Genomic DNA, 13189 nt, shown 5'->3' with positions numbered 1-13189 from the left:
ACTTTGCCTTTGTTTTGGTTTGTTGGTTTGTTTGTCAATTAGAGTGGCAGGGTGAATATGTGGTCTGTAGTATGATAATTTGGTAAAAAGCCAATTTGACATTTGCTCAGTACATTGTTTTCACTGAGGAAATGTACACGTCTGCTGTTAATGATAATGCAGAGGATTTTCAGAAGGTTGCTGTTGGTGTATATCCCACAGTAGTTATTGGGGTCAAATTTGTCTCCACTTTTGTGGATTGGGGTAATCAGTCCTTGGTTGCAAATATTGGGGAAGATGCCAGAGCTAAGGATGATGTTAGAGTTTTAGTATAGCCAATTGGAATGTGTGGTCTGTATATTTTATCATTTCATTGAGGATATCATCAACACCACAGTGTCACGTCCTGACCAGCAGATGGAGCTGTTGTTGTAGTTTTGGGGTCAGGACGTGGCAGTCTTGTGTGTGTGATTGTTCTGTGTTGGTCTTGTGACTCCTGATCAGGAACAGCTGGGGATCGTTGTTCCTGATTGGGAGTCATATATGTAGGAGTATGTTTGTCACTTGGTTTTGTGGGTAGTTGTTTTTGCACTGCGTGTTGTGTGCCTGCAAAACTGTTCCTGTCTTATATATTGTTTGAATTGTTAAGTGGATGCTCTACTCCTTTATTTTTATTAAAGATGAGTATTCACATACCTGCTGCGCCTTGGTCCATTTTTACAGAAGACAGCCGTTACACACAGGCCTTTTTGGCTTGGAGGGTTTTTATTTTGTCCTGTAGTTTATTCAACGTATTTGGAGAATCCAGTGGCTTCTGGTTCTTTTTTTTCTGTTTGTTCTTTGTTATAGAGCCAAAAAGGTTGGAGAAGTGGTTTGCCCATACATCTCCATATTGGATAGATAACTCTTTGTGTTTGTTTAGTGTGTTACAATTTTCCCAGAAATAGTTGGATTCTTCAATTACATTGAGCTGATTTCTGACGTGCTGCTCCTTCTTTTTCGTAGTGTATTTCTGTATTGTTTTAGTGATTCGCCACAGTGAAGGCGTAGACTCAGATTTTATGGGTCTCTATGTTTTTGGTTGGACAGGTTTCTCAATTTCTTTCTTAGGTTTTTGCATTCTTCATAAAACAATTGTCAGTGTTCATTTTCTTCAGCTTTCTGTTTGACATTTTTAGATTTGATAGGGAAGCTGAGAGGTCAAACATACTGTTTAGGTTTTCTACTGCCAAGTTTACATCTTCACTATTACAGTGGAACATTTTGTCCAGGAAGTTGTCGAAAAGGGATTGAATTTGTTGTCTAATAGTTTTTTGGTAGGTTTCCACACTACATTCCTTCCATCTAGCATTTCTTAATATTACTCACTTCCTTTGGCTTTGATGCCTCATGATTGAGTATTGCTCTGTTCAAGTAGACTGTGATTTTTGCTGTGGTCTGACAGGGGTGTCAGTTGGCTGACTGTGAAAGCTCTGAGAGACTCGCTCTGAGAGGTTGAGGGCAGTGATAAAGTAGTCTACAGTACTACTGCCAAGAGATGATCTATATGTCTACCTACCATAGGAGTCCCCTTGAAGCCTACCATTGACAATGTACATACCCAGCATGCTGCAGGAGTTGTGACCTGTTTTTGTTGATTATGTTGTGCCTAGGGGGGCATATGGGGGAGGGAATGCTGTCACCTCCAAGTAGGTGTTTGTCCCCCTGTGTGCTGAGGGTGTCAGGTTCTTGTCCTGTTCTGGCATTTAGGTCGCTACAGACTAGTACATGTCCCTGGGCCTAGAAATGATAGGTTCTCCATCCTGGAGGGGTAAAACAATCTTCATTAAAGTATGGGGATTCTAGTGGGGGGATATAGGTAGCACACAGGAGGACATTTTTCTTCTTCTTAAGATCATTTCCTTTTGAATTTCTAGCCAAATGTCAAGTGTTCCTGTTTTGGTTAATTTAATGGAGTGAGTTAGGTCTGCTCTATACCAAGTTAGCATACCCCCCGAGTCACTTCCCTGTTTCACACCTGGTAGTTTGGTGGATGGGACTACCAGCTCTCTGTAACCTAGAGGGCAACCAGTGGGTCCATCTCCTCTATACCATGTCTCTTGTAGGATGACAATGTCTGTATTTCCAGGTGAAGTCCAGGGTCTTGGATACTGGATATTGGATATATATTGGATATTCCAGGATGAGATATCTAACCCTCCCCCTCTTTATCCCCTCCCCCTTTATCTATCCCTCTCCATCTCTCTCTCTCGCTCACTCTCTCTCACTCTCTCTCTCAATTCAATGAGCTTTATTGGCATGGGAAATATATGTTTACATTGTCAAAGTAAGTGAAATAGATAATAAACAAAAGTGAAATCTATCAAAAATTAACAGTAAACATTACACTCCCAAGTTTCACAGGAATAGCCACATTTCAAATGTCCTATTATAGCTATGTACAGTGTTATAATGATGTGCAAATAGTTAAAGTACAAAAGGGAAAATGAATAAAGGTAAATATGGGTCGGCAGGTAGCCTAGTGGTTAGAGCGTTGGACTGGGTAACCAAAAGGTTGCTGGATTGAATCCCTGAGCTGACAAGGTAAAAATCTGTCCTTTTGCCCCTGAACAAGGCAGTTAATCCACTGTTCACTGGTAGGCTGTCATTGTAAATAAGAATTTGTTCTTAACTGGTTTGCCTAGTTAAATAAAGGTTAAATTAAAAATGTGTCTCTTCTGTAAGCATGGCTTTCCTCCTCTTCTTTAATCTTCCTCAGTGAGATTACAAGACATTGTCTCCTCGCTTTACATTCTGAGTCTACATCCCTTAGTGAAACCCCTGACCATTGTTCACACACAATCAGGACAGTGTGTTTACTGTAGCTGTGTGCTCGGTGTTAGTTTAAATATGTATCTGAGTTAATAAGGCTTGAATTAATAATACCTAGAAGTCAGCACTTGCTGTGTGAACTAGAATTCACCCTCTCTTCACCCTCTCGGATGTGGTTTGACTTTGCCCTCCTACTGTGGTTTATGAAAGTGAAAAGTCAAGGTACACAATAGTTATTCTGACTGCTCAGTCGATGGAAATCAGAATGATTCCTCTATTGATTTCGACGGAAGGTGAGTGGAGGGCGAGCAGAGCGCTTTATAGTGCATTCAGATAGTGATCAAATAGAGAACACATCACATTTTAGCTGGTGAAGTTTTCAAAATCTCATCGTATCAATGCCAGAAAGAGTGTTATTTATGTAACTGTATGATGCATGTACTGTATATGTGTGGGGAAATTACATTTTAAAAAATGACAAATGAATGCCCCACATCTAGTTGAAATACTATAAAGATGCTCTGTGTTGTTACATTAGTACCAGTAGTACTAGATCAGAGTCTTATATTACAGTAATAAGGCTCTGGTTATAACTACCAGCTTACTGATCTAGTGTGTGTGTGTGTGTGTGTGTGTGTGTGTGTGTGTGTGTGTGTGTGTGTGTGTGTGTGTGTGTGTGTGTGTGTGTGTTTGTGTGTGTCTCCCTCCAGCCCTGTACTGCAGCACCCCTGACTCGCCCCTGCAGGGGTCCATCAGCAGCCAGACTGGAGGTCACCTCAACAGCCTGGTCCGCTGGGCCTGTGACCGGGGATACCGCCTCATAGGGAACAGTACGGCTGTGTGCAGGAGGAACCCCTACGGATACTTCGACTGGGACTCCCCCGTTCCGGCTTGCCAAGGTGAGATCAGGGTGTTAGGGCAAGGGGAAGGGTGGAAAGGGGCAAGGATAGTTATTAACTGTCAATCTAATGTGGACAGATGTTTTACAGTTAAAGCAGTGAATTATTAACAGTCAGCCGCATGTCGTTGAAATGCTTTAGATCACTATGATATGCTGCAGTACCACTAGCAGTATTGTCCCTGATCAGGAACCAGATATTAATAAAGCTTCCTATATTAAAAAGCTGTCCTATTTTAGTCACGACTCATGAGTTGAATTGCTCAATACTATACTACTACAATTTGACTATAATTTTCCAGGAATATAATTGTCATCCTGTTGTATGTACTAGTGTGTCACATATAAGAGGTCCATTTCCATTGTAGCTACTCAACACCTATCTACCTCCAGCTAGTTTTTTCTACATGAAATGTGAGGCCCAGAATAGAAATAAATGTCCCTATTTTCCTGTAAAAAAAAAAGACTGGTTTTGTCTAAAGCTCCACTCAGTGATTTAATGTGATTTTTGCCACCTTACTGTCAGGTGACAGAGGCTCGAGGGACACTAAAATGGAGTGACACCCATAATATGACTTACGTTGCTGTGTTTACACAGGCAGCCCAATTCAGATTTGATTTCATTAATTGGTCTTTTGACCAATCAAATCAGCTCTGAAAAAGACCGATGTGAAAATATCGTATGTGATTGGTCAAAAGACCAATTAGTGGACAAAAATATCAGAATTGGGCTGATGGTCTTAGTGTCCATATTGGGGAAATACTCAGTCTCAGCAGGACATTTTTTTTATATTGATGCCGTCCTCATAATATAAGGAGACCATATGGTCTTGATGATTAAATCTAGATCTTGACGATGTTTTTACACTGACAACAAGTTCAAATACCAAAAGTGGATGTATATCCAAACAGACAGATACTAACCTCCGGGTGCGTTCTGAGCGGCACCTTACGCTTCGATCACACCGACAGTGTCCGTGTGAAAAATAGTACGCAGCATCATCTGGATATGTGTGCAACAACAGTTCAACATTCACCTTCTGCTACCATTTCTGTCAAGCAGTCTACACATACAGTTAGATGCATACATTCTATAAATCCTAAGTATGCACCACACAGAACGCACTGCAACTGCCTCGGCAACGCAACGCTGCAAGGTGAAATAAATAAATGAAAAGGTAAACACAGGGTTTCATTGGAAATGAATGTAATTCTGGTGTACCAAAAATGCAATGACGCTTTCGGTGTGATTGAACCGTCATTTAAATGTATGTAGTTCTGTCCTTAACCGGTTGAGGACAGACGTTCCGCTAGTGGAACCCCGTTCCGCCTGCGGAACCCCTAGCCAACAGCCAATGGCATCGCACGGCACGAAATACAAAACCAACTAAAATACCACAATTCAATTTTCTCAAACAATCAACTATTTTACACCATTTGAAAGATAAGATTCTCTTTAATCTAACCACATTGTCCAATTTCAAAAAGGCTTTACAGCGAAAGCAAAACATTAGATTATGTTAGGAGAGTACATAGACACAAATAATCACACAGCCATTTTCCAAGCAAACATATATGTCACATAAACCCAAACCACAGCTAAATACAGCACTAACCTTTGATGATCTTCATCAGATGACACTCCTAGGACATTATGTTATACAATACATGCATGTTTTGTTCAATCAAGTTCATATTTATATCATAAACCAGCTTTTTACATTAGCATGTGATGTTCAGAACTAGCATACCCACCGCAAACTTCCGGTGAATTTACTAAATTACTCATGATAAACGTTCACAAAATACATAATTATAAAAAAATTATAGATACAGAACTCCTTTATGCAATCGCGGTGTCAGATTTTAAAATAGCTTTTCAGCGAAAGCACATTTTGCAATATTCTGAGTACATAGCTCGGCCATCACGGCTAGCTATTTTGACACCCACCAAGTTTGGGACAACCTAAACTCAGAATTACTATTAGAAAAATTGCATTACCTTTGCTGTTCTTCGTCAGAATGCACTCCCAGGACTTCCACTTCAACAACAAATGTTGTTTTGGTTCCAAATAATCCATAGTTATATTCAAATATCTCCGTTTTGTTCATGCGTTCAGGTCACTATCCGAAGGGTGACGCGCGAGCGCATTTCGTGACAAAAAAAAATCTAAATATTCCATTACCGTACTTAGAAGCATGTCAAACGCTGTTTAAAATCAATTTTTATGCTATTTTTCTCGTAAAATAGCGATAATATTCCAACCGGGCAACGTTGTATTCATTCAAAGGCTGAAAGAAAAAAATGGAGTAGTCTCGTGACCGCGCATCTCCAGTGTCACTGTCCCCAGGCTGACCACTTACAAATTCTCCTGCTGTTCTTCGCCCAGAGACTGCAGACACCCCATTCCACTTTCTGGCGGCTTTAAAGAGCCAATGGAAGCCTTAGAAAATGTCACGTTACAGCACAGATGCTGTATTTTCGATAGAGATGCAACAGAAGGACAACAAATTGTCAGACAGGGCACTTCCTGTATGGAATCTTCTCAGGTTTTGGCCTGCCATATGAGTTATGTTATACTCACAGACACCATTCAAACAGTTTTAGAAACTTTAGAGTGTTTTCTATCCAAATCTACTAATTATATGCATATTCTAGTTTCTGGGCAGGAGTAGTAACCAGATTAAATCAGGTACGTTTTTTATCCGGCCGTGAAAATACTGCCACCTATCCCAAAGAAGTTTAAGCTGTTCTTGTCTAGTGATGTTCTGTATTATGTCATTCTGTATTATGTTTTATGTTCTGTGTGCACCCCAGGAAGAGTAGATGCTGCTTTTGCAACAGCTAATGGGGATCCTGATAAAATACCTAATGTGCACTACTTTTGAGCAGAGCCTTATGGGTAACGCACTATAAAGGTAGGGGAATAGGGAGCCAATTGAGACGCAGCCTCCATAGTATTCCAAACTGATTGGAGAGAAAGAGAGAGGAAATATAAGGATGGGTCTAATCATATTCTGTTAGCTAGTGGGGAGTATGCTAAAACCTTATGTAAAAAAATGACTGAATGCTTTTTGACTGTAGGAGTGACACTCACCAGAGAGTATATGGCAGAAAGAAACTGAATAGTTTCACATTTTCCTTAGCAGAGAACACACACACACACACACACACACACACACACACACACACACACACACACACACACACACACACACATACACACGCATACATACACACACATACACACGCATACATACACACACAGCATAGTTATAATCTCCTCAGAGCCTCTGTTTGTTTTCGCTTACTCTTTCACTTTATAATTATCATTCACTTCTCCAGCTTTTCCCACAACAATATACCTATTGTTATAGCAGGAAGAAATTATGCCATTCACCTTATTCAGAATGACTTCCAACATACGCTGAGTGACATAGAGGTGTTCCTAATGTTTTGTACATTCAGTGTCTACAGCCACAATTCTTTGTTTGTTTGTGTGTTTGGAAGAAGGTCCCTGCCCCCCAAAAATCTACACAGTGGAAAAACTAAAATAACTCGTACACTTCCACCTCTGCTTGAAAGGGGACAAAGTTATTTTCATTTCAACCTTGTCTGTGTGTTTGTTTTGGTTTCTTTATCGCTGTCCAAAAAAAAATTCTGTGTCACTGTAAATCAGTTCATATAAGGTGATCCTTTGTCACTGTGTAAAGATTGAGTGGCCATTACTTTGTCAGTAGATAGTCAGTGCGGGTTGAGTGAGAAGCGTGTTAATGTGTGGAAGTTGTCTCAATGCTGTCTGTGTGTTAGAAGACGAATGAACAGGAAGAGAATCAGTATCATTATATGGTCTCTGTGTGTTAGAAGATGAAGGAACAGGAAGAGAATCAGTATCATTATATGGTCTCTGTGTGTTAGAAGATGAAGGAACAGGAAGAGAATCAGTATCATTATATGGTCTCTGTGTGTTAGAAGATGAAGGAACAGGAAGAGAATCAGTATCATTATATGGTCTCTGTGTGTTAGAAGATGAATGAACAGGAAGAGAATCAGTATCATTATATGGTCTCTGTGTGTTAGAAGAATATGTGGAAGCAGAATCAATGTTCCTCACTGTACTGACAGTCTGTCAATAGTGGTATGGTCAGTGGGTCTTTGTGTGAGTAGTGTTACTTTATCTCTCTGACCAATGTCGTCAGCAGGCCTTTGTGTTGAAACGGTTTGTGTTGATCTCCTTGTGTGAGTTGTGTACTGTTGGTGTGTGTGAGAGACTGTCTGTTATTTGAGTGCTCTGTATGTGTGAGTTTCTCTGTGTGTGAGACTGATTTGAGGGCGTGGTGTGAATAGTGCAATAACCCTGAGTGTAATTCCTTTGATAAATAACCCTGAGTGTAATTCCTTTGATAAATAACCCTGAGTGTAATTCCTTTGATAAATAACCCTGAGTGTAATTCCTTTGATAAATAACCCTAAGTGAAATTCCTTTGATAAATAACCCTGAGTGAAATTCCTTTGATAAATAACCCTGAGTAAAATTCCTTTGATAAATAACCCTGAGTGTAATTCCTTTGATAAATAACCCTGAGTGTAATTCCTTTGATAAATAACCCTGAGTGAAATTCCTTTGATAAATAACCCTGAGTGAAATTCCTTTGATAAATAACCCTGAGTAAAATTCCTTTGATAAAAAACCCTGAGTAAAATTCCTTTGATAAATAACCCTGAGTGTAATTCCTTTGATAAATAACCCTGAGTGTAATTCCTTTGATAAATAACCCTGAGTGTAATTCCTTTGATAAATAACCCTGAGTGTAATTCCTTTGATAAATAACCCTGAGTGTAATTCCTTTGATAAATAACCCTGAGTAAAATTCCTTTGAGCAGAATAAGTGCTGAGTAAAATTCCTTTGAGCAGAATAAGTGCTGACTCTCCTCTCTTCCTCTCCTCCTGTATCCTCCTCCTCCCCTGGTCTCCCGTCCTCTGGTCTCCCCTCCTCTGGTCTCCTCTCCTCTCCTGGTCTCCCCTCCTCCTCTCCTGGTCTCCCCTCCTCCTCTCCTGGTCTCCCCTCCCTTTCCCCTGGTCTACCCTCCCTTTTCCCTGGTCTCCCATCCTCCTCCCTGGTCGCCCCTCCTCCTCCCCTCTCATCCTTTCCCCTGGTCTCCCCTCCTCCTCTCCTCCTCTCCCATCCTCCTCCCCTGGTCGCCCCTCCTCCTCCCCTCTCATCCTTTCCCCTGGTCTCCCCTCCTCCTCTCCTCCTCTCCCATCCTCCTCCCCTGGTCGCCCCTCCTCCTCCCCTCTCATCCTTTCCCCTGGTCTCCCCTCCTCCTCTCCTCCTCTCCCATCCTCCTCCCCTGGGCGCCCCTCCTCCTCCTCTCCCCACCTCTCCCCTGGTCTACCCCATGGCAGCGGTGTCCTGCGGGGTGCCCAAGGCGCCGTTGAACGGAGGAGTGCTAACGATGGACTACTCAGTGGGCACACACGTGACCTACTTCTGCAATGACGGCTACCGCCTGTCCTCCAAAGAGCTGACCAGCGCCGTCTGCCAGCCGGACGGCACCTGGAGCAACCACAACAAGATCCCTCGTTGTTCAGGTAGCTAACGCTAGGCTAGGAAGCTAGTGGGGGGGTGTAGGAGGGCATTTGTGCGCGCTGCCCAGGTAGCTAACGTTAGGCTAGGAGGTTAGTCCAGCAGCTGGGACAGGTGAGGCAGGGGCAGAGAGTATATTTGTGTGTATGCGTGACTGTAATTGTGAGTGTGTATGTATGTGTGTTTGTGCGTTCACCTCACAGCTCCCATGAGGTCAATTACTTCCCTATTAAAATAAGTTCCCCCCTCGAAGGCAATCCCTCACTTATTCATTAGTCTGTATTTTGCCAAAACATGAAGTTATTTCCCGTTAAGATGGCTGTTTAAAATGCCTGGCTGCCTCACAAAGCAGTGCAAATGGAGGTCAACAGTTAACACAGAAAATAATACAATAGTAATGGAGAACTGTGTGGGAAGAAATCAGAGGTTATGCCAATTATCTTCTGACAGTAAGTCGCTCTGGATAATAATGCCTGCTGTGTGTGCGCATGCACGCGTGTGTGACTGTGCCTGTGAACCTGCGTGCGTGCGTGTGTGTGTGTGTGTGTGTGTGTGTGTGTGTGTGTGTGTGTGTGTGTGTGTGTGTGTGTGTGTGTGTGTGACAGTGGTGGTGTGTCCAAGCATCGGCTCCTTCTCTCTGGAACACGGGAGGTGGAGGATCGTGAACGGCTCCCACTATGAGTACAGGACCAAGATTATCTTCAACTGTGACCCGGGCTACTACCGCCTAGGCCCCGCCCACATCCAGTGCACGGCCAACGGCGTGTGGAGTTGGAGGAATGAAAGGCCTCACTGCCAGAGTGAGTAAAGGGCGGAGAATAATTTATATTTTTACCTGGGACTTTTTACACCATCTCCATGTCAGAAGCATGTTGTGTTTATGCTGTGTGCCTAAGGCGTATTGCATGTCTATGTAATGATTAGCAATTTGACTCAGCAAATGGGACTTTACACATGAAGCATGTTGTGTTAAGTTTGCTTCATTTTGCTACAGTCTGCCCTAGGGAGTGTTGAATGTTTGTCCAACCTTGAGCAGAATCCTAAGATTGATATGTGATATTTTGACCCCAAATAGTCAATAATGAGACAGATAGGTGAGATAGAGACGTCTTTGAGATGTTAATTAAAAGTAGTATCAGGAGCAGGTGTGCTTGGATGTGGATGTGGGAGGATAGTGAATGCACTAGACTTGACCACATAGATTTTTATGGTTTCAATTTTCCCAAAACAGAAATAAACAAACAGAATCCCCAGGCCACCTCCAACCTCCCTTTACCTCCTCTCCTCTCCCTTTACCTCTCTCCTCTCCATTTACCACTTCTCTCCATTTACCTCCTCTCCTCTCCCTTTACCACTTCTCCTCTTCCTTTACCTCCTCTCCTCTCCCTTTACCTCTTCTCCTCTTTCTTTACCAACTCTCCTCTCCCTTTTCCAACTCTCCTCTCCCTTTACCTCCTCTCCCTTTACCTCCTCTCCCTTTACCAACTCTCCTCTCCCTTTATCTCCTCTCCCTTTACCTCCTCTCCCTTTACCAACTCTCCGCTCCCTTTACCACTTCTCTGCTCCCTTTACCTTCTCTCCTCTCCCTTTACCTCCTCTCCCTTTTCCTCCTCTCCTCTCCCTTTACCTCCTCTCCTCTCCCTTTACCTCCTCTCCCTTTACCTCCTCTCCTCTCCCTTTACCAACTCTCCTCTTCCTTAACCTCTCCCTTTATCACTTCTCCTCTCCCTTTACCTCTTTCCTCTCCCTTTACCAACGTTCCTCTCCCTTTACCACTTATCCTCTCCCTTTACCTCCTCTCCCTTTACCAACTTTCCTCTCCCTTTACCACTTCTCCTCTCCCTTTACCTCCTCTCCCTTTACCAACTTTCCTCTCCCTTTACCACTTCTCCTCTCCCTTTACCTCCTCTCCCTTTACCTCCTCTCCTCTCCCTTGACCAACTCTCCTCTTCCTTTACCTCCTCTCCCTTTATCACTTCTCCTCTCCCTTTACCTCCTCTCCCTTAATCACTTCACCTCTCCCTTTACCTCCTCTCCTCTCCCTTTACCTCTCTCCTCTCCCTTTACCAACTCTCCTCTTCCTTTACCTCCTCTCCCTTTATCATTTCTCCTCTTCCTTTACCAACTCTCCTCTCCCTTTTCCAACTCTCCTCTCCCTTTACCTCCTCTCCCTTTACCTCCTCTCCCTTTACCAACTCTCCTCTCCCTTTATCTCCTCTCCCTTTACCTCCTCTCCCTTTACCAACTCTCCGCTCCCTTTACCACTTCTCTGCTCCCTTTACCTTCTCTCCTCTCCCTTTACCTCCTCTCCCTTTTCCTCCTCTCCTCTCCCTTTACCAACTCTCCTCTTCCTTAACCTCTCCCTTTATCACTTCTCCTCTCCCTTTACCTCTTTCCTCTCCCTTTACCAACGTTCCTCTCCCTTTACCACTTATCCTCTCCCTTTACCTCCTCTCCCTTTACCAACTTTCCTCTCCCTTTACCACTTCTCCTCTCCCTTTACCTCCTCTCCCTTTACCTCCTCTCCTCTCCCTTGACCAACTCTCCTCTTCCTTTACCTCCTCTCCCTTTATCACTTCTCCTCTCCCTTTACCTCCTCTCCCTTAATCACTTCACCTCTCCCTTTACCTCTCTCCTCTCCCTTTACCAACTCTCCTCTTCCTTTATCTCCTCTCCCTTTATCATTTCTCCTCTCCCTTTACCTCCTCTCCTCTCCCTTTACCACTTCTCCTCTCCCTTTACCTCCTCTCCTTTCCCTTTACCTCCTATCCCTTTACGTCCTCTCCCTTTACCTCCACTCTCGTCTCCCTTTACCTCCTCTCCTCTCTCCTCTCCCTTTACCTCCTCTCCCCACCCTTTACCTCCATTCCACTCCACTCTTCCTCTCTTCTCTCCCTTCTCCTCTCCTGTCCCTCCTCCCTTCCCTTCTCCTCCTCTCCGCTCCATCCTCTCCTCTCTCCTCTCCTCTCTGCACCTCCTCTCTCCTCTCCCCTACCTTGTCTCCTCTCCTGTTCCAAGGATCCCAAAAACCAAATAATATGACTCACCTTCACTTACAAATACCACAGAAACAGTTGACAGATCAATTAAAACTTGGCAAAAATAGCTTCGATTGAATTACCATTTGAACAGTAAGGGATCAGCCTGTGTCTTATTTATTAACCAAGAATACAAAGAATTGTTATACTCAACTCTGAGAGTGGTTTGAGACAATATCTCTCATATGTTTGTTTATGCCATTGGTTTGTGAGCTGGGAGATGATGTCTCTGTTATTGTCTGTGTCACAGTCATTTCCTGTGGAGACCTCCCTGGCCCGCCCAATGGGAAGAAGATTGGTACACAGATGACCTTCGGGGCGACCGCCATCTTCATGTGTGACGCAGGGTTCATGCTGGTGGGCTCTACCGTGAGAGAATGTCTCCCCTCTGGACTGTGGAGTGGGCAGGAGACGCGCTGCTTGGGTAAAACAACCTATTTCTTCCCCACATCTCTGTTCTCTGTCTTTGTGTGAAACAACCAAATCATTCTCCAGACTCTGAGAGAATGTTAAGATTATTTAGAACGAAGAACCATTCCCCACATTGTGTTGTCTGTCTGTGAAATGTAGGCTACAGTATCTACAGCTCTAACAATGTTTTTGTTGTTGTAGAGTTATTTTAAGTCTCCCCCTCTAAGGAACATCTTTCTAATGTGTTAAAATAGCTTTACAGTCTAACTTTTCTGTCTGCTGATGCCAAGTCTGTGGAAGCAGGGACAACTGTCTATTTTGGGCTTCCATCTTTTCTCTGACACACGTCTGTGGACTAAAAATATCTCTGCGACCTGACTGTTTAAATTAGCATCTCAATACTGTACTCTGTCTGTAACCTTCACAGAACAGCACTGTACAGTACATTACAAGACTTCTCTTT

The 13189-nt window shown here is 43.2% G+C and overlaps 1 protein-coding gene across 3 annotated transcripts in view; it reads left to right on the top strand.

The window, feature by feature from the left end:
• LOC106588997 (CUB and sushi domain-containing protein 3) overlaps positions 1–13189 on the top strand; it is a 746396-nt gene that overhangs the window by 642484 nt on the left and 90723 nt on the right. For all 3 annotated transcript variants that reach the window (XM_045709277.1, XM_014178612.2, XM_014178611.2), the window contains 4 exons: positions 3501–3689; positions 9097–9282; positions 9883–10077; positions 12566–12739. In XM_045709277.1, the coding sequence (XP_045565233.1) occupies positions 3501–3689; positions 9097–9282; positions 9883–10077; positions 12566–12739 (744 nt within the window). The remainder of the gene's footprint in view (positions 1–3500; positions 3690–9096; positions 9283–9882; positions 10078–12565; positions 12740–13189) is intronic.

Source organism: Salmo salar, chromosome ssa27 (assembly GCF_905237065.1).
Source record: "Salmo salar chromosome ssa27, Ssal_v3.1, whole genome shotgun sequence".
Lineage (NCBI taxonomy): Eukaryota > Metazoa > Chordata > Actinopteri > Salmoniformes > Salmonidae > Salmo > Salmo salar.
Note: the sequence above shows the minus strand (reverse complement) of the source record. Positions and strands in the feature narration are given on the sequence as shown.